The 26,502-nt window shown below is 41.5% G+C and overlaps 1 protein-coding gene across 4 annotated transcripts in view; it reads right to left on the reverse strand.

Annotated features, from left to right (window-relative positions):
• Nucleotides 1–26,502, reverse strand: part of KIF20B (kinesin family member 20B) — a 126,526-nt gene that overhangs the window by 55,812 nt on the left and 44,212 nt on the right. For 3 of the 4 annotated variants that reach the window (XM_089692770.1, XM_089692767.1, XM_089692769.1), the window contains exons 16-19: nt 17,066–17,273; nt 12,878–12,939; nt 11,447–11,566; nt 6,280–6,406 (exon numbers count right to left, since the gene is read on the reverse strand). In XM_089692770.1, coding sequence (XP_089548896.1) covers nt 6,280–6,406; nt 11,447–11,566; nt 12,878–12,939; nt 17,066–17,273 — 517 coding nt within the window. The remainder of the gene's footprint in view (nt 1–6,279; nt 6,407–11,446; nt 11,567–12,877; nt 12,940–17,065; nt 17,274–26,502) is intronic. The other variant, XM_089692768.1, reaches the window with a different exon arrangement.

Below are 26,502 nucleotides of genomic sequence, written 5' to 3' on the forward strand. Positions count from 1 at the left end.
AATGAAGATTTTTTTTTTTTTTTTACGTTTGCAGAAGTGGTTAATACACAGGTCATACACAGAAATAAAGAAGTGAAGGGGTTAATGTACTTGTCACATACAGTGGCAAGATGGAGGTAAGGGGGTTAATGTTCAGATTCAGATGGGCAGGATAAGGGAGATAGTATTAGATACAGTATGTGTAAGAGGAGGGGGGCAGGAAAGACTTTAAAAAGCATCAGCTCCCTCTGTGCCTAGATATAAAACACTTGCTCTCTCTCCTCATGTTGTAAGGGGAGGAATGAGCATTGTAAAAAGTACCATGTGATGACCAATCACAGTGATTGAATGATACACAGCCCCTCAGATTGGCTGGGTGCAAGCTCTGTGTATCCATCCAGCTAATGACAGCAATCACCTAACAAATTCAGTCATTGTATGTATTGTAAATATCTCCCCAAACTGAAGAGAAATTCTATCTCTGACAGTTCTCGCTGCCGTGTCCTTTATAGAACATGTTCCTCCTCAGTTCCAGTGCCAGCTTTAACATTCTGAAAACCCCTCACATTCTCCAAGTCAGTGGTCACTAAATGGCGGACTGTGGTCTGGAACCGAACCGAGGGAGAGTCCCGTCCGGACCGCAGCCATACCACCGCCACGTGTCCTCCCCCGGGCCCCCCACCCAGCCACCGACATTATCCACACAGCGGGCGAGGAGCTGCAGATCAGGACCAAGGGGCGGGAGCTACCCAAGTTACCATGCCAACAAGTGGGCGACCGCCCAGCCAGCATGAAAAGACTCCCACCCCCCACCCTCAGAGAGTGGAAGTCCCCACACACCAACAAGCCGGGCAATCACCAGCTCACGCCCCCCCCAGTCCCAACCCACAGCCCCCCAAATTCCGCCCACTGCAAGGATGACACCGGCGGCTGGGCAAGAGGCCCGTATGAGGACACCCAGCTGCAGCAGCGGCCCGGCCGCAGTCTGGAGAGGACAGGCACTCGGTTGGCGGAGTATGAGGAGCTGCAGATCGGGACCAAGGGGCAGGAGCCAGCAACCATCCGGCCAGTCAACATGCAAAGACCTCTGTTCTCTGCAGCTAGAGACAGAAAGCGGGAGCCCCCCCCAACACCAGCAAGCCAGGCAATCGCCCACCTGCCTGCCCCCCACACCCTGCCCACCATGAGGACGACACCGGTGGTGGGCCAGAGGTCCAGGAGAGGACACCCCAGAAGGATGTGTCTCTGCTCTGTCTAAAAGGTACCATAAGACTGTACATGGGAAGGCTTGCATTAAAAGGGGCTCTCTGTTGTGTTAAGGGGCGCTGTGTTGTGTTAAAAGGTGCTGTGTTAGGAGACGCTGTGATGTGAAGGGAAAATAGAACACTGTGGGGCTTCTTTAAACAGGACTGTGATGTAGAGGGGACTACAGTGTGAAAAGTACACTAAAGATCATAATGTACCAGGAGACTGATGTGTTCTATCGCTAACGAGAGTCGGACCTCTGCTTGAAGGAAATTTTGCTGACTGGAACGCCGTACATTTTAATTCAAGACCCCTGCTCTAAGTGAATGGCTCCCACGGGTAAAAGTGGTGTTACTTCAATGGGGACACAGCTCGCAATTAAAAGGTTCTAACCTTTCTTAAACTATGTAAAAAAAAAAAAAAAGACAAAAAGGGGGATTGGTTGGAGTTGCATTTTAATACTAAGAGCCATAATTGGGGAGAGTTCCTGTTCCTTCTTCACCCCCTTAAAAATCAGGCTACCTGTAAAAATCCCGCTTTTTCTTGGGGTACATCACAGGACACAGATGACTTAACATTCATGAATACTTGGGTTATGCTGCCACCTTCATGTGAATAGACAGCAGCTTAACTAAAATAAATAAAGGCAACAGTTCATGCTCAGACATAACTCCAACTCATTCAAGTTTAAGCTTTGTAGCAAATTTGGAGTACATCACAGAGAAAAGAGATCCCTCTCCACAATTTTTGCTACAAAATTGAGGCTTGGATGAACTGGGGTTATGCCTGAGCAGGAATTACTGCACTGAACCTGAGGGGTGGCCAACACACCCAAAACAAAACCTAACAGATAAGAACCCCACTACAAAACCACCTGCAAGACCTTTTATCCAAAGCTGGAATCCACAGAGGCAGAAACATCTACTTGGTAGAACAAAGTAAATATGCAAAGGTGACTAGATAGAAGCCTTACAGATTTGAACAGAAGCTTGATGCAGAATGGCGCAGGAAGCACTGACACTCCTGGTAAAATGGAAAAACGAGTTAAGCAACCAACAGTAGCAGACAAGAATAAGAAAATATAATAAAGAACAGAAAACTATTGAGGTAGCCTGACAGAGTTAAAGAAACATTATGTAAACCACCAGTGGGTCTGATTACAATTAGCCTCCACTGGAGCCTTGGATCTCCTGCTCTCTCACATGAAAGTATTTATCTTCTGATGGGAGAAAAGTAAACGTTGCAAGGCTGACCCTCTCAACAGGCAGCCAACCAGGCTCTTCCTCTTAAGTGTTGGATGAAAGCAAGTATACGCTCTTTTTAATTTCAATAAAATTGCCTTTACAATCATTAAGATCTAAGAGCATGCTCTTCCCCATAGTCACCTTCTAGATGAAGGCATTCAAGGATGGTTCAAACGAGAGTTTACCCTCAAAAGAACAGCCTCTCAATTTGAGCCTTGCATAGAAGATCTGCTAACACTTGAGCCATAGGATCTTTCTCATGTGGACAGACAGTGCCCACTGTGAAAGCGGCTTTGTTTCGTCTTCAAAGCTGCTCCCATGAGAGAGAGGACGCCTTAGAGAACGCCTTTTCCACAAGGACAGTCAGGGTCTTACTTAGATAGGAAATAGAAGGATCAACAGCCGGGGATCCCCATTTCTTGTATAATTCCCTCTCCAGGGTGTACTGTGAACAAAAATGCTTTAGTGGCACATATCACTTGTAAAGGAGAGTGCTATGGGAAGGACTTGGAATGTTTTGGCAAGTACCAGGATCCAAATATAGTGACTTTAGAGGAAGATAATTTTTCCCCGTGTCATTACATTTTATTACAACTTAATTTTTCTTAACTCATTTGTTTTGATTTCTTTGTATATATGGATTGCATGGGTTGTTACTGATGTGTGGTGAAAATTTCCATGCCAATAACACCTTTAGAAATAGATTTACCAAGAAAAATGGTGAAGTGTTCAATACTTGTTTTACCCACTGTATAAACTAGCAAGAATGCCTGGACGCTGATCACGCAGCCCAAATAGGGCTGCAGAAAATTCCTCCCTTGACACAAAAAGAAACCTGAGGATTGTGTCCTTGCGGTGGTGGAAATACCAGAAAAGGGCGGGGGTTCAAAATCAAAACTAACCCTGAAGGAAGCAATTACAGGGGTAACCGTACAGGGGTGTCCTTACTACCTTTGAGGGATTTGGGATCCCACCATAGTCCTTTCCCCTACCTCTCTGACTGCACAAGGCCATGGCTTGCTGATGATATGAAGCCTTTTTGTAGCGGCCACCCAGCTGAGAGGAATCTCAGATACTTGCTGTGCCATTGGCAGAGTAGCACTGTAGGCAACTGTGCAGGGGCTGAGGTATATTAGTCTTCTAGCTGCGAGATTTCTGCTGTGGAGGCCCAGTGCTTGCCCATTTTACTGTATGGAGGGCAATGGCGAAATTGTGCCCGTGCACACCCCTTCTAAAACACAACTACAGCTGTATATCACTCATCTCGTAAGCGCCCCCCAAAATTACCATATAAAGAGACACTCACCAGTCCATTCTGCAGGGCTAGTTGGCTGAATCTTCACCGATCACTGTGAGCACACTCCACACAACCTTCAGAAACTCAGTTTTCCTGCAGAAGGATCACTGCCCTGGACCTGTGGAGCACCCCGCCAGCAAGGTCAGCTAGTACAAAGTAACCAGGAGATTGCCACACACAGCATCTAGCACTGACTGGTATCAGTACAGGCTGTTCCTGCTCTTGCATGGAGATTCCTGGTACAATCCCCTTTGGCCTGCTGACTGTAGCTAACAATTTGTATGAGGCCCTTCTCTATCCCAGCAGGGGTGTGTAGAATAGAATAGGACAGCATTAAAAAAGGACAAAGCCCAGAAAGAAGAGGTTCAGAGAAACATGTGTAGGCACATCTGTTACCAAAACACTCTAGCTAAAAACTGAGGCTTAGCTGAGCTGGAAGAAGTTACACTCAGGTTTCCATTTTTTGGGGGAGAAGTGTCCTTTCACCTGAAGGTTGCAGCATAACCTAAGTAGTAATGAATATTACATCTTCTGTGTCCTGCGATGTACCATTAAGAAAGCTTTGACTGGAATTGAATTTTGGAACTTTCTGGGCAAAAGATTCCAAAATCGAACATTTTCAGTTGCATATTTTAAGTCTAAACATTGCTGCACAGAAACAGAATTGCAAGAGAGGCTACAAAGACGATCTAAGTGTTAGTTGCCTTTACAGCAGGAGGTGACGATCAGTTATGTTATTATGAAGAACATGCAGTTAGTTCACAACCACAGAAGAACTGAATGAAGAGAAGCAGCATGTACAAAAAGTTAAGAGTTTTATTTTAAATTAACAGACATAAGCATCAACTGAAAGTCCAGCAACCTGAAGGTATAGTTTAGGTCATTATACATAGACAGTTACATTTTTCAGGGACACTTCATAGAATTCCCACAAGGTAGGTGATGTAGCAACATCCAAATATGTAGATTAAGACAGAACAAAAAAAAAAAAAAAAAACTATGGGAGTTTGATACAAAAAATGTTTTTACCAAAGTCACCACTAATGTGACTCTGTATATGTATATATTTAGATTAATAAATCAAATTAAAACCATAAAAAGCCAGGCGCTGATGCATAAAAATGCTTAATATATCCTCTGTATGTATAACCCATCGTTCTACATGGCTATTACAGTCAACTACATTGATATATGCAAAAGAAATCAATGATGGGCATTTGATTCTCAACACCAAGGGTTTGCTTCTTTAGGAAAAGGCAGTGGACAATGATCTATAAAGCTTACAAACATTAACATATGTATATTGCCAAGTCACTCCTATATTTAAATATGCCCAGTGTGCATGAGGTCTTAAAATTATAAAATGCCACTTATAGGTGTGAAACTCCAATTGCCTGGAGAGAGGTGGTCACAGGTGACATAAGTCAATCTCCTCCTGAACTCAAACTGAATCTGTAAAGATGTTACAATCCATTAAATCTAATACAAAAGGGTTGCGTGTAATATCAAATCATTTCTCTAAAGCTACCCAGTTGATTGAGAGAAAAAAAAAAAATGTACTTGCTAAATCTCAGCAGGATCAGTCTCAAATGTTTTGAAATAGAGGCTGTCACAAGGTCTTGGAAAGAACTCTACCACCTATTATGAGATCTGTTATTTTATTAACTCCCAATATAATACATCAAAACTGCTTCTAAGAAAAGTTATGAAAAAATTATACTTTTAGGATCACACTTAGAAAAAAGGAAGAAAAAACATTTCCTCCAATATGTCCCAGCAGATGGCTGCATAAAATATTCTCCAAAATTCTGAAAAAAGATTTTTTTTTTTTTATTGCTAGTCAAATTATCACATTACAAAAGTCCAAGATAACAGTAAAGGCAAGGACTCACTTACTCGTGCAAGTTCAAAAGTAATAGTCTCCTGTATGGCTCCCTGAGAAAGGGCGCCATCTCCCTATATATCCCTGCTGCGTACCACATGACCAACCCACCAAGCTGCAGTGCCCTGCACAGGCGGCAGCCTGGTCTTCTGCATTCTCCTGAAGTAGCAGGCATCTGGTTCATGAAACATGTTGAGAATACATTAGCTGATTTCTCTACAGTATATTGCATATTGAATTCAATGTAGTTGATAAGAGTAGCAATATTTGTAGAATGATACATGAATGATATGAAATGATACAGGAATATGAAATGATACATGAATGATATGAAAGTATACATACAGAGGATATAAGAAGTATGTAAACGGATAAGCACTAGCCCTAGCCATTTATAATCTAATTTATACAGTTATGTACATTTTAGCCAAGATTTTGGTAAAGATAATTTTTGTACTCAAAAAGTTCTACACTTTCTTGTTCCATCAGTTTAAATCATCTCCATTTTGTTTCACTGGAAAAGCCAGACTTTCTTCTTTTCAGACGATAAAGCCTGCGATTTGCAGCATTCTGCCTTTGCATTGAGACATAGGAAAATGGATTTCTGGCAGTTTGCCCATCTAAACAGATACCTTTCTTTGCTGGAGGCTGTCCCTGGGAATGGTGGTGATCCTCGGGCAGCCTTTTCCGACTTGTAGAGCCGCCATCTATGCTGCTGCATTTGGTCATTTCTCCTCGAATGCCATTTATAGTTTTCTCCTGTATTACAAAGTGCTTATTAAAAAAAAATTATTTTCAAAAAGGGTTATCCATTAAAAAAACAAAAAACAAAAACCTCTTACTTTTGATTTTATGTGCCAATGATTGTCAGAATGACACCAGATGAGAACAGGGTATATAGCAGATCCTTGGCTAAAACAGAAAATCCATTTATAGCTTTTATATGTACCATTCACAGACCGTGAAAGACACCAATAAGGCAGGCAATAGGGGGTCATTTTTAGCAGCCTGATAACATTGAGCTTGGCACTTAATTCAACTTATGCCTGGTACACACTATCAGTTTTGTTTTTGTTTTTTTTTTCCATTCAACCCAGCGGGCTGGATGTAACACAAAAAAGCACCACAACTGAAGAGCTCTGGAAGACTTTGCTGTACTAACCATCTAATGTTAGTACAGTGATCTTCCCACTGAGCTATTGTTTTCTGACAGGGGGACTGGCCCACTGCCAGAACACACCGGTCTGCACTTGAAGCCATTGGCTGCTAGTACTGATCAGAAGCTGGTTTTCCAGCATGCCGTTCGACCGACTTCTGTCGGATAGGCTGGATGTCGGCCAGTTTCTGTTAAACATGCCAATATTCGGCCCATGTGTACGGGGCCTGACTCTTTTCAAGGCTGCAGTAGATATTGAACCCTCCCCATTCCAGTCTGACAACACAGTGACAACAAGAACCAATTAGACAAAGGTCCAAAGATTAACAGGTATAAGGAGATCTAAGGCAAATATCCCGCACAAATTTTACTCTTTACAAAAAAAAAAAAAAAAGTCATGGTGGGTGACCAGTAACCTGGCCTTAAAATGTCTCAGTTGCCAACGACAGTGACCATGGGAAAGCATTGAAAAAGCTTGAAGGATTCTTGTTAAATGTCAAAGTGCTTAAAGGGGAAGTGATGTAGAGAAGATCTACTTTGAGGTGTGGTTAGGTTATGGTGTGATAGCAGGCATTTCTTAGAGATCAAAGTATACAAATCCATTTTGCAGAGAGATCTGACACTTGGTTTGGTCAAACTCAAGATGATCATGGAAAAAATGGCCCAGCGGAAAAAAAGGAGGGTGTTACACCAGTATTAGGTGCATCGCATAGTCTCACAGAGAATTCCCAATGGGTTTTGCCATACTCTCTACCACAAATTGTTACCACGCGGCTGCTCTGCTCAAACAGGACATGGTCCGAGCTGCTTTGTCCTAGTTCTTTATTATTTCCCAAAGCATTCTGGGATACAGGAAGCTCCACTGCCTCTCCCACAGCACCCAGCTAACACTTCATAAAAGCTTCACTAACACACAATAAAATGCTATAGGTGTGGTTATGTCACATTACCCATGAAATTAATGGCAGTGACCTACAAGCATCGATGCACCTACTGAAAGCAACATGCTGCTTAATTTTACCACAACACTGCCACTCCTTTGTGTACCGCCCTGTGTGGTGGCCATTGTAATAGTCATGGCAGGCATTCAAGGGTGGTTATGAAGCTTTACAAATTGCTGAATAAATGCCACAAACACATGGTATTGGTACACATGTAAACAAGTCTTTAAAAGGTTTCCTTACCAACACACCATGTATAATTTACTACACACATCCATCTATTTAAGCCCCCATAACACCAGTAATCCTCAATATGCAGAGAAATACAGTGTCATTAAAGCCAACATTTATTTGCATCTATTTCTTTATAGGGCGTCATTCATGTGGCCGTAAAAACAAAAATGCATATACAATTTTTTTTTTTTTATTTAAAAATTAGGGATCTGAACACAGCTGCATTGTTTTCAACGGAGCCGGTCACACAGGTGTGTAAACATGCACTGCATTTGGATCTGCAACACAGAATCTGCATCTAAGTACACTTACACATATATACGGGTTTGCAAGTGTGTAAATTACCCACTTTCCAGCTGCTCTATAACAGCTTTACACACACACACACACACACACACACACACACCCTCCCCAATAGAGGGAAACACACACACGTGAAACTCGAAAAATTAGAATATTGTGCAGAAGTTCATTTATTTCAGTAATGAAACTTAAAAGGTGAAACTAATATATGAGATAGACTCATTACATGCAAAGTAAGATAGTTCAATCCGTGATTTGTCATAATTGTGATGATTATGGCTTACAGCTCATGAAAACCCCAAATCTGCTATCTTAGAAAATTAGAATATTACATGCAATCAATAAAACAAGGATTTTACATAGAATAATATCGGACCTCTGAAAAGTATAAGCATGCATATGTACTCAGTACTTGGTTTGGGCCTCTTTTGCAGCAATTACTGCCTCAGTGCGGCGTGGCATGGAAGCCATCAGCCTGTGGCACTGCTAAGGTGTTATGGAAGACCAGGATGCTTCAATAGCGGCCTTCAGCTCTTCTGCATTGTTCGGTCTCATGTCTCATCTTTCTCTTGGTAATGCTCCATAGATTCTCTATGGGGTTCAGGTTAGGAGAGTTTGCTGGCCAATCAAGCACAGTAATCCCATGGTCATTGAACCAGGTTTTGGTGCTTTTGGCAGTGTGGGTAGGTGCCAAGTCCTGCTGGAAAATGAAGTCAGCATCCCCATAAAGCTCATCTGTGGAAGGAAGCATGAAGTGCTCCAAAATCTCCTGGTAGACGGCTGCGTTGGTCCACTGTGCTTCATTAAGTCCAGGGTCAACACCAGCAGATGACATGGCTCCCCAAATCAACACAGACTGTGGAAACGTCACACTGGACTTCAAGCATCTTGCAGTGTGTGCCTCTCCATTCTTCCTCCATACTCTGGGTCCTTGGTTTCCAAATGAGATGCAAAAGTTGCTCTCATAAGAAAAGAGGACTTTGGACCACTGAGCAACAGACCAGGTCTGTTTTTCTGTAGCCCAGGTAAGACATTTCTGACGTTGTTTGTTGTTCAGGAGCGGCTTGACAAGAGGAATACAACATTTGAAGCCCATGTCCAGGATCCGTCTGTGTGTGGTGGCTCTTGATGCACTGACTCCAGCCTCAGTCCACTCCTTTTGAAAGTCCCCAACACTTTTGAATGGCCTTTTCCTGACAATCCTCTCCAGGCTGCGGTCATCCCTGCTGCTTGTGCACCTTTTTCTTCCACACTTTTCCTGTCCACATAACTTTCTATTAAATGTGCTTTGATACAGCACTTTGGGAACATCCAACTTCTTTTGCAATTACCTTTTGAGGCTTTCCCTCCTTATGGAGGGTGGCAATGATGGTTTTCTGCACAACTGTCAGGTCAGCAGTCTTTCCCATGATTGTGATCCCTACTGAACCAGACTGAGAGACCTTTTAAAGGCTCAGGAACCCTTTGCAGTTGTTATGGCTTAATTAGCTGATTAGAGTGGGACACTTTGAGCCTAGAATATTGCACCTTTTCACAATATTCTAACTTTCTGAGATTGTGGATTTGGGGTTTTCATGAGCTGTAAACCATAATTATCACAATTATGACAAATCACAGCTTGAATTATCTTGCTTTGCATGTAATGAGTCTATTTCATATATTAGTTTCACCTTTTAAGTTGCATTACTGAAATAAATGAACTTTTGCACGATATTATAATTTTTCGAGTTTCACCTGTACACACACACACACACACACAGTTGTGCTCACAAAAGTTAGCATACCCTGGCAGGAATTGTAAAATTTTGGCATGGATATTGAAAATATGACTGATCATGCCAAAAAATGCTCTTCTATTGAAGGATGATGATCATATGAAGCCATTTATTATCAAATAGTAATTTGGCTCCTTTTTAAATCATAATAACAGAAATCACCCAAATGGCCATGATCAAAAGTTTACATACCCTGGAATGTTTGGCCTTGGTACAGACACACAAGGTGACACACACGGGTTAAAATGCCAATTAGAGGTTAATGTCCCACATCTGTGACTTTTTAAATTGCAAGCAATTAAAAAAAACTTCCTAAGCCTTGAATATGCCAATCAGTACAGTTAAATCACCTATTAAGAAGTGGAAAGTTCAGGGATCTCTTGATACCAAGCCAAGGTCAGGTAGACCAAGAAAGATTGCAGCCACAACTGACAGAAGAAAGGCTTCTTTCTGGCACTTCGACCATGCAGCTCATTTTTTTTCAAGTGTCGTCATATTCTGCTCCTTCAAAACAACCACACTGTCTTTTTCCAGAGCAGCCTGTATTTTTCTTGTGGTTACCTATGGGTTTCCCTTTGTATCCCAAACAATTCTTCTGGCAGTTGTGGCTGCAATCTTTTGTTGGTCTACCTGTACTTGGCTTGGTATCAAGAGGTCCCTGAATTTTCACTTCTTAATAGGTGATTTAACAGTACTGATTGGCATAGTCAAGGCTTTGGACATGTTTTTATGTCATTTTCCATCTTTATAAAGTTTCATTACCTTGTTACACAGGACTTTTGACAGTCCTTTTCTGATCCCCATGGCTCAGTATCTAGCCTAGTCAGTGCTTCCATGTAAGAGCTAACAAACTCATTGGCTATTTATATACTGACACTAATTGCAATTTAAAAAGCCACAGATGTGAGAAATGAGTGCTTATTTGCCATTTTAACCTGTGTGTCTGTACCAAGGCCAAACATTCCACGGTAGGTAAACTTTTGATCCAGGTGATTTCTGTTATTATGATTTAAAAAGTAGCTAAAATGACTATTTGATAACAAATGGCTTCATATGATCATCATCCTTCAATAAAAGCATTTTTTGGCATGATCAGTCATATTTTCAATATCAACACCAGAATTTCACAATTTCTGCCAGGGTATGCAAACTTTTGAGCACAACTGTAATATATATATATATAAATAAAAATTACACACTGTATATATTCCTGTTCACGCCCGCAACATACAATAGTAAATAATTCCTCTAGAATCTCATTGTAACCATAGTTCTAACATATGCAGCAACTTCCTTTATTCCATATGGTGTTGATTACTGCAGTGGTTTACACTTCAAAACACATCTGAATACTGTACACAATTCCAAATATAGTAAAAGTTGTGCTTACGTAATCTTCACATTTGGCCTCCCAGTGAGCTATAAGGTCTTTAAGCTTCTCAATGGCTGTATCCTTTTCTTGAACCATGTCCATCAGTTTGTCAATCTGCTGCCTTTGTGATGACACTTTCTACACAAAATAAAATCTTATTTTGAATACTTTAATATGTGGTTTACTGTTTTCACACGTAAAAAAAAAAAAAAAAACAAATAAAATTACAAGTACAATGACAAATGCAAGTGCAGAGTGAAAAAAGAGAGGTAAGGAAAAAAAAAAACCCACCACATATAAAATACAAAAACGCCTCACCAAGTATACATATGTTCATGAACTAGTGCATATGTGTTGGTGACAATGCGTGAAAATGTATCCAATACAGGAACGTAATCAGTAATGTGGCCTCTTGCAAACTACTGAGTGATCATACTGTTAAAGAAAAACAAGTCCAAGGGCTCCAAATCAAAATGTTTTAGAGAGCTTTCATTGGTGTATGTGAGCTGGTAATGAGGGAGCGGCAAAGAAAATCAATTTGTCCCACTCAAAGCAGAAGGGAGATGTATTTTTCATGCAAGTAGAATTTTTTTTTTTTCCTTTAGCATAGGTGGTAATGGGAAGTCCCCCCATTAGACCCAAGAGGCATACTGTATGTTAGGAAGTACAAAAGCATTTCAATAAAAAGTAACAATTTCTGTCCAAAAGTACTGTATTTTATGGCAGGAGTAGAGTGCATGGATAAAGTCTACTGTGCTACTGAAAAGGATTATGCTATTTAGAGTACAAAATGGACTGTTCAAGACTTAGTCAGGAGCTCCCTATAGTATTTGGAGACCAATTTGGAGTTGTCAGATGACAATAGTTTATCCAGAGACATTTGCTTAAAGCTTGTTTGGCTGTACTCTTCCTGTGGATCACAGGAGTGCAGTTTTCTCAGCACTCCTGTGACCCATTTTCAGCAGACAGCGGGCTACAGTCTGCTGCCGGCTGGCATCACTCAGCTGGTACAGACTGGAAAAAGACTCAGACTTTAAAGTCGGGATCCATGCAGATATCTGGACCAGCACCTGGCTCAGCCTCTCAGTGAGCCAGTCTCTCCACATCCCAGCACTCCAGTGGGTGTGCAGACAAAGCTGACAGTCAGCGCTCTCTGCTCAGAGTGGCAGGGAGAACTGAATGATCTGTGGTGTTGATCACTCAGTTCTCACCCGTAGAGCAGACGGGGGACAAATGCAGCATCAATCCAATACCACCTAGGTAAGCATGATTTAAAAAAAAAAAACCACAATCCCATACTTCTCTTTTAAGTGAACCATTAAGCAATTTAAATTGACTAAAAACCACTTGGCATAATTGGTAACAACAGAGCAAACTGGTATGAGGACCAGCTTTGAATACATTATCTCCAGCAACGAAACCAGGAAATAGAAAAATTTAAGGGCTTACTTTGTCAGCTTCTTCCAGTTGACGATCCCTTCCTGTGGACTTCTCAATATGGTTTTCCAATTCTAAAACAAAAAAAAAAAAAAAAAAAAAAAAAGTAGGTACTAGATTTATATACTGCATTATATATCAAAGAAAAAAAATATGTAGCGTATGACCAGTTACAACTAAAACAAAGTAAAATAAGAGCAGAGAAAAAAAAAAAAAAGTTGAACACCAATGCCTTTTTCAAATAAAGTGGCTATTGGGCATTAAGTTAGGGTATTCGTTAAATCAACTGCCTTGGATGCCTCTCTCCTGGCAGAAAAAAAAAAAACAAAAGAAAAAAACACACAACACACACACACACACAAACAAACAGTTGATGTTGGCAACTGCGTATACCCACATTAATCTTCTGGGCATTCATTCATTTCATTGGCCAGAATAATAATGGGTTCTACCCAATGAAATGAAAACACACAAAAAAGTCCACGTGCTATATGCACCTTACATTAATGCCTGTTTACATGCACTTTTGCCATTTTCTGCCAAAACACTCCTATCCTGAACATAATTCTTCTGCGTTCAGGAGAGGAGCGTTTTACTGCATCTAAACTCTGCTGCTCCTAACCTCTGGTAAAAGACTATGTGTGCATGGACACAGAGGCTTTTATTGAGCAGAGTTCAGGGGCTTTGGCAAAAAACATCAAAAGCTTCAAAAAGTTTAGGAGCAACAGTGAGCATGAGGTCTAAGAGTAAGGGATTTAAAGCCCAACTGAACCCTCTATATTACTGTAAGAGCCTCTAATTAACTCTTGCTTCTGAAATACAGAATTCAGCTACTGAATGCCTGCTTCATATGGTTTAAGCATGAGGTACAAAATAAATTTATTTCAGGTAAAAAAAAACTTGAACGAGTTTATGTCAAGACAGGAAGTAGGGGGAAGTCGCCAAACTAGGGCAGAAAGGGCAAACAAAGGCTGGCCGAGGTTCTAGCCTTCCCCTACTTTACTAGAAGTGTTTTTCTAGTGGTTTGTGGTCCTGTATGAAAGGTCCTTACATGTCCTTCTGATACAGTTACACTAACACAGGAACTACATTTTTGAATGCCACCAACAACAGGAGGACTGGACAGTGAGAAAAAAAAAAAAATTGTAGGCCGGGTCAGCCCAGGATACAAAACTGCCAGCATGTCTCAGCCAGGCAGCAAAGTAGAACTGAAGGAGCATGATCATAAACACAGAGAGATGGGGACCTGTGTCACTCAAAAGAATACAAAAAAAAAAATAGAAAAAATTGGACGAAAAGTACAAAACAAAAAAAAAAAAAAAAAACGCATCTTTCTGGCATTGTCTGCTTTTTGTATCATAGGAATCTCAGAAGCTAAAATGCCCTTGTCCCTCAGAATCTGGGCCTTGACCGCCATGCCAGTTAAAGCCAGCAACAGTGAAACAGAATGCCAAATTGGTCCTTGGGAGAGGAAGATTCTGACGATCTGGCAATGCCCACAGAGTCTGGTATGAGTTTTACCATATTTGCCTAGGCTAGTCTGAATCAATAAGGATCACTAGATGCCTTCCACCATGATCCTGCACGGCAGATAACAAAAAATTATTTTACTGGAGAAAACGAATAGGTCAGTGTGTATTGGTCCCACTGAGCCACCATCCGCTGCTGTCACAGGAACCGTATGCCTGAACAATAAATCGGTCCAGTCTCATGTATTTCACCAGGAGAAGCGACCATTCCCTCGGGTCCAGGCACTACAATCTGGGGAATTCTGAAGGCTTCGATTTCCTTTTAGACAACTGCAGTGCATCAAATGCATGTATTTTAAGGTAATCAGGTGTTCCAGGAACAACAAAGGCTACAAAAAGGACAATGCAGGCTAAGTAGTCTCAACACAAAACTTTTTTAATCTTCTCAAGAGTGAATGGATAGTGTGCAGAATCATGTGACAGGTGGCTGCACATTCAGGTTTGCTGATCTTGACTGCAAAGAATTAGATAAATCCTACAGAATATAAGTTTACTATTTGAGTTTGGAACACGATCAGTCTTCCTTGGTAAACATTAAAGTGACACGCAAAAAAGTTGTTCTACTAGCCTCCTACATACATCTCAAAGTTCTTTTTTTTTGCTGCTGTAATCCATGTTTCTGCTAGAGCAAACTGTGGCCCAGGGGGGCAGATGTGGCTCTGTGCTAGCCTTTATCCAGCCCCTGGGACACCATTCCTTCCACTGATCTCAACAATGGGGCGCCATTCCTTTCACTGATCCTAACAATGGGGTGGCATTACTTCTACTGACCTCAAACAATGGGGCATAATATCTCCTACTGACAAACTATGAGGCAGCATTCCTTTTCATGACACCAACAGTGGCACACTATTTCTTAAACTGACACTAATAATGAGGCACGATTCCTCCTCCTACTGACCAGAGATGCTATAACTTGTTTACTCCCAGTGACCACCAAGCCTGAGGCATTGTCCACTGATGACAAATAATTTTTTGCTCCTGCTGTCCAAAGACTGGCACCCCTAAGGGCTGATGTACAGTAAAGTGGCCTTTTGTTTAAAAGGTTTGGAGACCCCTGTGCTAGAGTGTGGCTACTTACATTCTCCATGGTCCCACTGTACGTGGGAAATTAGCCATCCCCTCTTGCGCACACCCAAAAGAAGAACTATGGGATTTGCAGTGTGCATAAAGTAGTGCCAATTACCACAACCATTGTGCACTGCTTGTTACAAACAAAACAGAAGAGTGGGAAAGGGAGAGATTTGGGAGCTTACAAAAGGACGTTACAAGGCGACAGCAAAATACTGTAACAAAATAGATTTCAATTAAATCTTGATAGATTACAGGGCCATGAAATAGTGAATATGTATGGATTATTCTTGAAAAACAAGGTTATCATGTATTGCCACTTTAAAGAATAGGTTCACCTTTGGGAACATGTTACACCTGTTTTTAGGGTGAAACATGCAACATGTTCTTGATCCTGCAGCCACTGCCAGATTCCAACTCCCCCCCAATATGCTGTGAACAGGGAGTAGTTCCCTATGGTAGCGATCACTTATGACATGGCTGCATCACTCAGTGTTCTGTGAATGAATGATGAATGGTCTACAAGTCCCAACAGCCTTAGTGGCTGTCAGCTTGAAGTTCTCAATGAACTACCAGGATGCTGTGAGCACGGCAGTAGTTTATTGAGTTCTCCTGTCAGAAGTACCAGCTTTCCCGTATGGGATGTATAAGCAGATAGTCTGCAGGAGTCCTGCATGGCATCAGCGATCTGCTGATCACTTGTGCAATACTTTACAGTCTCCTACTTAAAGAAGTTCACTTTTCTTAAAAAAAAAAAAAAATTTATTGGGATTGCTGGAAATTAACTTTTTACTATGAAGAATATGTAAACAGAAGATTATATTGAGCCTAAAAAGGTTTCAGTTGGCCAAATCAGTAGAAAGGTTTCCCAAAATAATTAAGGTTAACTTCATTAACTTAATGTAGAGACATCCCGTCTGCGTTACGGGAGAACGTAAAAGAAATTTTGCACGGACTGCAATCCGTATCTGTCTATCATTTGTTTACCTTTCATACTTCAATAAAACGTTTTTTGGAAAAAAAAAAACTTAATGTACAGAGCGAGACCAGGCTGCCCAGCACATGAACTTTAATTGTATGACGCTAGAACCAGTATCGCAGACTCGGATATCTATAAATGTAAACATGGCAGCTTTGAAATTGAATGTTATAGTGCCACACTGTCAAATTAATCAAGAGTGAGTCTAAAACACCGTTCCTTGTATAACGATTAGATTGTATAGCCAACTTACAAACATTGGCTTAAAAAAGGAACTACAGTTCCGCCCACTCCGAAATTTTCCTCCTTCCCCTACCCCCACCAAACCCACTTTTTTTTTAATCACCCATTATGTGCAATGTACTTAGATAATCATCTGCCCAGAGGATGCAGTGTTGTCCTGCTGCAGTGTGATGTTGAGGTGCTGCAGCCCGAATCCCACACCATCATGTTTCCTTGTGATATCAGTAGGAAGAGGTATTCGATAACATCAGAGGAAAACATTGTGCCTTGGCAATGTATCTTTGCTTGTAAACAAGCAAAAGTAAAAAACAGCTGGGGGAGGATGGGGGTTGCAGAGAAGAAAAATCTTTTGGGACCAAAAGGCCCACTTTAACTTACCAAGAGATTTTCTTTTGAGCTCCTCTTGTGTTTTAGTAAGTTCAGATGTCACTTGATGTAATTTGTTTTCCAGCTGAGTAATGGTCTCTGGTTCATCGTGGATAGCTGCGATATGATGATGAGCCTCTTCTGCTTGCTTTTTGATTGCTACCAGGTCATTCTGCATAGAAGAGAAGAGCCCTTGAAGTGGCATGCTGGGTTCATCAACCTGGTGAGGAGAAAGCAATATTTGTCTCCCACAGGTTCATTTAAAAATAAAAAGCACTTCAACATGAAAAGTCCTTTTTCACTCTGCACTCAATCCATCTGCATGTTGTTTTCCACATACAGAAGATAAAGGAGTCAGGAGCTTGTATGAATGTGTAGATGTTTTACTTTTACAGAACAGAGAACAGTTAGGAAGGGAGCCTGCCAAACAACCTCTAACTTGCTTAAACCATGGCATGTCCTTGTATGTGAAGCTGCACTTATTAGCACAACCTCAGAACTAGAACCATTCCTAGAAGTCTTATGGTGGCAGTTTACCTGTATTGGATGTACATACAGCAGAGACAAGGAAGACAAATAGGATTTTTTTACCAGTAAAATCCCATACTTTGAGTACATTAAAGAACACAGGTCCCTCTCCTCTGTTCCTATGATTCATTCCTAATTGCTTGCTATTGATCTGAGGCTTGCTGGGACTGTGATTGGTTATGCTAGGGCTGTCCTTACAGCTTTGCTTGCCATTGTCCAATCACCTGAAGGTAGCAGCTACGGACATGACAGGCCCATGAAACAAAAAAGCTGATGGCTCTAAAGCTCAGAGGGCAACCTGAAGCACCTCCCACCCAAAACTAGCATCAGAAATGTGGGAACAGAAGATCAGGTGGCAGCCTTGCAAATTTGATGAATGATGCTGCATGACACATGAAGCAGAGACAGAGCTGGTCAAGAGTGCTTTAACAGAAAGGGTGGGAATCCTATCTTTTAGACAAGGGCTTGACAAATTTGCTTTGAACCTAAGAGCCAGGTTGGGGGGGGGGGGGGGCAACATCACAGAAGGGGGGCAGTGTCACACACACCTTGGGAAGCACCAATCCTTGCAGCTTACCCGTCCAGCAGCAGCTCCTCCAGATGTTGTCACTGGAGAGGATCTGGAGAGGGGTAGCTGAGCCTGTGCCCCATATCCACCAGGACCTCCAGCAGCAGCTGCAACAAAGAGCAGGGTGGCTACTCCGCTCGGCCCTGCACTTGTACCTCCCTGGCCTCACCCTCCCCACCGTACACTGTTATTCCTGACTGGAGCCTGCCTGACAGCAGGCCCTGACAGCTCCCTGCACACACCTGGGATCTGCCCACCACTTAACCCTCCACCCGGGCCCTCTACTTGTGTATTGACTGTCCCCCCCCTCCCTGATGGCAGCCCTGCCAATGGTGGGTGAGCTGGCAGGTGACCATGCGCCAGGACACAGTTGTAGGCTGTAGGCTTAAGAGATAACTTGTTTAATCTACATGGTGTTGGTGCAACAAGAGACAGGATGCCCCCTACATGGACCCTCAAACACAAAGAATCTGCTAGGCTAAAGGAAGCCAAGTAAACTCGGACAGTGCATGCCACACCCAGATAGTGATAAGAAAGTTCCCTGGAATTTTACAGAGAAGGTAAAGAAGCACAAATTTATGGCAAAGTTGAAGAAAGAACCCACCTTTGGAAGAGAAAAACAAAAAAGTAATAAGTAGCCTCAGTCCACAGGACAATCTCATCCCTTTTTAAAAACAGGAAGGGTATAGAGAAGACTATGTATTTTGGTTCTGTCCCTAATTATTTAACTGTCCTGGGTATAAGCTGTATAGTGGAAGGTTGCTCTGCTTAGCCATGATTAGATGGGAGCAAGGTGCTAGCATTAAAGGGCCCATGGATCCAAAAGGGTGGTCCATTCTACATTCTCTTCCTATGCAAGGGGGTATCCAATCCCTTCCATTCTGGGGGAACTGCATGGAGATTGGCTCTGGAATGGCTGCGATTGTAACGGATGTCTAAAAAAAGTTGAAAAACTTAAAACTAGTCTGTGGTTGACTAGTCTTCACTCTATTGAAGAGCATTATGTGTGGGACACATTCAATGCAGTGATGTGAGGGGAGTACATTTTAGCTAACAAAGCTGCAAGAAAAGAGCACAGTGTGTTATAGCAGGCATTACAGGCTGAGGAAAGGTGGTGTAAGGAGGCATATGCTTCTACTCCTACAGAGGACGCTTACCAGGCTCTGTTGGAAGCAAGACGTCAGCTGTCTCTGCACGTAACTGATCTCACTCCTACCTACTGCCTATGAAAGGCCGAGTTTCTATTTGAGAGGGGTGACAAAAACTTCTTGCCATGTTGGTAGCTGACCAATGGATACAAACGAAAATCCTGTATATCCAAACTATCACTGAAGAGATATTAACTGATCCCTCACTTATCTTAGATACCTTTGTTCAATATTACTCCTCATATTCCATCATATAATAGAGAGGCCTGGGTAACACTCCCTTCTGGTCTCCCTATGCCCTCCTTAAAAGATGGTGATAAGGCCCTCCTTGAGACAGACATCACAGACCTGCAGATTGTGGCTTCCATTAACTCCTTTCCACCGCATAAATTCCCAGGCCTGGATGGATTTCCCATCGAATGGTGACAATGGAACTAGAAACACAGCAGAGAGTGATCTTCAGCTCCAATGCGTCTCACAGTTAATCTATCTTGGGGTGAAAATCACTGCTATAGTGTAAGACTACATAGCCTGGAAGCTCATGGCTCTGTCAGGATTCTTATAGAGAAAGATAGGGAAAGTGGTATGTTCTGCCACGCATCTGCTAGGTAGGATAAACCTTCATAAAAATGAAAGTCCTACTTGTTTTTCTATACTTTATACAAAATGCCCAAGTGTGGGTCCCACTATCAAACTAAAACTCTTGCCCTGCCTGATCTCCACAAATACTATCTGGGGGGCCAAAATGTTTTTCACGGGGTGATGACTCCTGAGGGATGATGGGGATTCAGCCACGGTACTGGAAGCTGCTTTACTCGGTATTAAGTTTAAAATTACTACTATTACTATGGGGGAACTGCACGGCTTTCTACCTTATAGGCTCTATGAGAGCTACTCTTATGCAGGCCATAGATGGGGAGAAAAACGGCCGATTTTTCGTCCGAAAATAAAACCGGCCGATTATCTTATCGTTAGTGGACGATTTTGTCGGCCGTTTTTCGTGTATTTTGGACTTTCAGATTATCGGTGATGTTGGAAAATTTTCGAAAAACGCCCGACTTTATCCTCATTGATGGTCAAAAACGAACGATCGTTTTCCGAAAAAGGATCACAAAGGTCACAAAATGACATCATTTCCCGTTATAGGTTACTCATTAATCGGCCGATTTTCGTAATAATTGGTGGTCAGGTAAGTTTTTTAGACCGACCGATAGTTCGTTAATCGGCCGAAAATCTGCCGTTTTTCTCCCCATCTATGGCCTGCATTAGAGTCAGGGACCAGAGTCACAATCTTTTTCATTCCTAATCAACCAGTGTTTCCCCTGCTTCTCCCTAAACCCCAATCTATTCCAATTTGCTACTCTTCCAGCCCCACCTCTGTGGGCCAAAAAAAAGGTGTCAAAGCCCTGGGAGACAACGCGGAAAGATAGACTGTTAGCATTTGACAAACTGAAAGTAAAAAAAGTTTGCCCTTCCTAATCACTATTTCTTTTATAGGTTTAATCCATTACACCATGCATTCACCTCCCAATTCGGCTCACATCAGACAAACGCTGCCTTCTGTAATGGAAATTCTCCTGTTGAATAATTTGCCAAAAAAAAAAAAAAAGCCCTTATGCAGAGTATACAAAAAATGCTTTTGGTAAGGCCTCCCTCAGTGACCCAATGCTGGGAAGATATACATAGGAATACCCTTTTTAGTCAACTGGCTTCAGCCAGGAACCAACTACTTCACTTCAAATTCCTGCATAGGATTTACCTTATTCCTGCCAAATCAAGCTAATATTTACTGAGTGCTGGCAATGTCCCCATGCTCTGACCACCTTTGGCCATAATTTCTGGTACTGCTCTGTAGTCCAGGGGTACTGGTTAGAGGTGTCAGTGCATTGCTGACCTCCTGACCCTACCACTTTTGTTGATAAGTTTGGTATGCTCCTCTGGTGGATTGGTGGAGGGGTTTGCACCCACTAAAAGGCCTCAAGGATATTGCTTAGCCCCCTTTTATTCTGTGCAAGCAAAGCCTTAACCCTTCACTAGAAATAAGCAGCTGTACCGAATCAAACCTTTTGTAAAGGCTTGGTGAATAAGATGATACCATTCTATAAAGCCGCATACTTGAGAAGAGGATGCCCAAAACATTTTTAGAAGGTTTGGCAGTACTGGATGTCCACTACCTCTACCAATGCCTGACTAGTATGGAGCCATGGAACACTGGCTGGTACTATTGTTTTATGGATGTGGTTTATGTGGCACATCAATTTAGCAAACCTTCTATGCCTTTTGCCCGAGGAGATCTATTTATGTTTATTCAACTAGTCTAATGTTTCAAAGTTCTTGAGGATGGGTATGATCTCCCTGTTAGGCTCCATGCACAGTGGACTTAGAAAAGGGAACTGGCTTTTTTTTTTGCCAGAATGATCCAATCAAAAATGCAAACCAGAAGGTTTTTTTTTCCTGCCTCTAAAATATGTTTCTAACTGTCCTAATCCTAACAAGCAGGGCCCTCGGTTTCCACTTGTACCAAATTGTATTGTAACTAATGTCTACCTTTATTTTGTAAATCGCTGAACAAACTGTTCTCACTATATAAATCCTGTATAACACTGAGCTGCCTCTACAGGCAAAACACAAAACTCCCATACAAGCAGCATTTTTTTTTTAAGCCAGTGTGCATGGACCCTAAGGGGTTTATTTACTAAAGCTGGAGAGTCCAAAATCAGACTCCCTTCTGCATAGAAACCAATCAGCTTCTAACCTCAGCTTGTTCAATGAAGCTTTGGCAATGAAACCTGGAAGCTGATTGGTTTCTATGCAGAAGGGAGTCTGATTTTGGACTCTCCAGCTTTAGTAAATAAACCCCTAAATATCAAACAACTGATCTTCTATGTTGGCTCTGGGATTCCATCTCTGCAATGATTACCTTTTGTGGGGAGCAGCTTTTGAATTCACAGGCTCATACTTTATATTTTTTCAACTTGTGGGCCCTGCATGGCTGGCACATTCTTTGCAATTGTTTGCAATGTTTTATTTTAGATGGGGTGTACTCATTTATGCTGAGCACTGTACAACAGATTTATCAGAAAACCTTTCCTTTCAGAATCAACATTTTCTATGGGACACTCTACTACAAAATACTCCAACAAATGTGGACCATTGATTGCAAACAAGATTTGTTATTTTGCACACACAAAAAAGTATTTTTCCCTAACAAATTCATTAAAGTCCATGTTGCAAAAATGAATACACCCCAATGAAAGTCTTAGGCTGGCCATACATTATACAATTATCTTCCAATTTTCTGCCCAATTTCCTTTAGATTTACCTTCAACTGTGTAGTGCAAGGGCCTGCCTAATTGGATATAACTGAAAGTGTTGTTTAGGTTTGTCCTCCTATTATATGGTTTTTGGTAAATCTAAACCAAAAATCTCCAGATAATTGTATAATGTATGGCCAGCCTAATGCAGGCCATAGATGGGGAGAAAAACTGCAGATTTTTCTTTTAAAAAACGAAAAATCGGTTGTTCAAGTGGCCGACGTTACCATCAATGGTAAAAAAAAAAAAAAAAAAAAAAAAAAAAAACGGCCGATTTTCTACCCGTCTAGAGCCGGCAAAAAGTGTCCCTGCAGAGAGCTCTGCTATTTCTTTGACAGTTCTCTGACAGTTCCTTGACATTTATAGAAGTTGCAACAATGTATCTATTTGTTTCCATTTAGGATACAGATGTTTTTATTCGGAAACAAATAGATACAATGTTTCAACCGCTGTAAATGTCAAGGAACTGTCAGAAATAGCGGAGCTCTCTGCAGAGACACTTTTTGCTGGACTGGAATTCTTCTTCTTCTTCTTCATCCTCCTCCTCCTCCTCCTCTTCTTCTTCTTCATCCTCCTCCTCCTCCTCTTCTTCTTCTTCTTCATCCTCCTCCTCCTCTTCTTCTTCTTCTTCATCCTCCTCCTCCTCCTCTTCTTCTTCTTCTTCATCCTCCTCTTCTTCTTCTTCATCCTCCTCCTCCTCCTCTTCTTCATCCTCCTCCTCCTCCTCTTCTTCATCCTCTTCATCCTCCTCCTCCTCTTCTTCATCCTCCTCCTCCTCCTCCTCTTCTTCATCCTCCTCCTCCTCATCCTCTTCTTCATCCTCATCCTCTTCTTCATCCTCATCCTCTTCTTCATCCTCATCCTCTTCTTCATCCTCATCCTCTTCTTCATCCTCATCCTCTTCTTCATCCTCATCCTCTTCTTCATCCTCATCCTCTTCTTCATCCTCATCCTCTTCTTCATCCTCATCCTCTTCTTCATCCTCATCCTCTTCTTCATCCTCATCCTCTTCTTCATCCTCATCCTCTTCTTCATCCTCATCCTCTTCTTTTTGTCTTCCTCTTGCAGGTCACTGCTCATGCGCAGATTTTTTATCGGTAAAAAATCGGCCGATTTGCCCACTAATTGCCGCGAAAATCGGCCGATCGGCAAAATCGGCCGATTTTTTTCCAACTTTACAGAAAAAAAAAAACCGGCCAAAATACCGAAAAACGGCCGACCAAATCACCCACTAACGATCCGAAAATCGGCCGATTTTATTTTCGGCCGATTTTCGACCCATCTATGGCCTGCATTAGGAGCAACGCTAAATTTTAGACAAAATCCTAATCAACAAGTATTCAATTACAGGTGACTCTAATTATTCATTAAAACAGGTGTCCAGCAGACAGTTGATTATAAAAAGGGTGTTACTTAACCACTTGCCCTCCAGAGGATTTACCCCCCTTCCTGACCAGGACAGTTTTTGCGATACAGCACTGTATTACTTAGACAACTGCATACTCATTCAATGCTTTACATAAATTAAATTTATGTCCTTTCCCCCCCCCCCCCACAATGAGCTTTCTTTCGGTGGTATATGATCACCTCTGCGTGTTTTTTTTTGCACTATAAAACAAAAAAGATGACACTTGAAAAAAAAAAAAAAAAAATATTCTATATCATATCCAGTAAAATAATTACAATTTCTTCATAAATTTAGGCCAAAATGTATTCTGCTACATGTTTTCGCAAAGAAAGATCCCAATACGTGTAAATTAGTTGGTTTACGTGAAAGTTATAGTGTCTACAAATGGTGGTATAGATACTGGAATTTTTATTATTTCTTTTATACTAGAAACGGCAGCAATCAGCAACTTCTAGCGGGACTGCGGCGGGCATTCTGACACTGGGTGGGCACTGACTGCCACCCTAATAATACAGTGCTAATAATAAAGCACCGACACTGTACAATGACACTGGGCAGGAAGGGGTTAACATCTGGGGCGATCAAAAGGGTTAACAGTGTGCGTTTTACTAGGGAGACACGCTGCTTTGTATTTCTCTGATATGCAGAGAAATACAAAGCAGCATGTTCTTGCTGGCAGGAGAGAGACCTGTGTTTACACACAGGTCTTTCCCCTGCCAGCTTTCCCTGATGATTGCCGGCGGAAAATCTCAAGCCAGGACTCTGTGATTGACATTCCTAGTCGTGCGCACTCCCTACCAGAAAATGCAAATCATGTATATATACACACACACCTGATTTTGCGCAGCCCTGCAGCAGTAGTTCTACTCTAGGGCAGCAGGAAAGTGGTTAAACAAAGAAAGCCTCTTCCCATTTCATGCTGTCAGCAATGGCACCAAAATGGAAGAGAGGTGTCACAAGGCCTGAGAAAGAAAATAATTTCTTTACACAAGAAAGGTGAAGGCTACAAGATCAGAAAAAAGTTTTACTTAGTCAGAATACTGTAGCAGAAGTGATACAAAAATTAAAAATTTAACAAAGATGGAGCTGCAACAATCTCACAGAGATGTCCACAGACATTATTACCTCAAGCATCTTCTGATAAGGATTGGTAGGGGGAAGGGGGGGGAAAGAAAAAAAAAAAAAAAAAAAAAAAAAAAAAAAAAAAAAAAAAAATCGCCATGCAAGTTGACTGCAGTTAGCTAAAGTAGTAGAAAGCCAAAATGGGGTAATTGTTTCCCATGACACAATACAGCGTACACTACAGAAGAATGGCATGCATGGGTGTTGTCCACAAAGGAAGCCTTTCCTAAAGCCCATGCACAAAAAAGCCAACCTAGAATTTTCTAGGGCCCATGCTGAAAAAGAAGATGACTACTGGGACTCTGTGCTCTGGAGTGATGAGACCAAGATAAATATTTTTGGAACTAATGGCCTCAAAACTGTATGGAAGCGTAAAAGGTGAGGAGTACAAAGAAAAATGAATGGTGTCTACAATGAACCAAGGTGGTGCTGTCTTTACAAATCATGGAGGTCATACAAAATACTACATGGAGTGGTTTTCGTTATGGGGTGTATTCATTTTTGCATCAACTAATTTGACTAAAAAACTAAAGATTTTGCAACCCAAGTTATATTAACCTTACTTTCATTTAATGAGCTAAACAAATGTCCTATAAATCTAAATTTTGTCAAAATTTTGGAAATTGTTCTGGTGTTCATTGAGATATTAAAAATCTTACTTTTCAAAAGGGTGTACTCATGTATGCCGAGCACTCTATGCAGCCTTTTCTGCTAAACAGCTTTAAGTGCACCACTTTATGAAAAATAATTTTTACAAAAAAAATATTAAAGTTTTTCATAGGATAGTACAATTAGGAAGGGCTCTTGAGTGTATAAGGCAGCTAACAGGCACTTAAGACCGCCAAAAGGAATGAATCTCAGTATAAAAAAAAAAAAATATTCTGTTTTTTTTTTTTATCATATAGGCTCGAAAAGGAAGGTTTCTGAAAAAAAAAACAAAATTAAAGTCTCACAGAGTCACTGGAGAGCACACAGGAAAAACAATGTGTGCAACACCTTGCACAAAGGCTTTCACCAAGGAGCGCAAGGCAAACAGTTTCTAGAAAGAATGGAAAGGACAGAACTTTGACCCTCAAGGATACTTATGGCTAAGCACTGATCTAGACCAGACTTAAGGAAAGACAGGATTCAGCCCTCAAAGTGCTTTCAGGGGTGTAATTTCCAAGTCTTGCACCAAACACAATAGGACTTGCAGGTGCAACTGAGAAGTTGATTTTCTACCTTTCAGCAGTATTAGGGGGTGACGGAGGCCATTAAAGCCAGTTACCATAAGCAGGATGGATGATAAACCATCCCCTGGGAGAGAAGGTCTGATGGGATTCAAGTAGCTCCTGGACAGGGGTGTAACCAAGATTAGGTCC

The sequence above is a fragment of the Staurois parvus genome, unplaced genomic scaffold (assembly GCF_062004578.1).
Source record: "Staurois parvus isolate SC_StPar_1 unplaced genomic scaffold, SC_StPar_1.0 ptg000604l, whole genome shotgun sequence".
Taxonomy (NCBI): Eukaryota; Metazoa; Chordata; class Amphibia; order Anura; family Ranidae; genus Staurois; species Staurois parvus.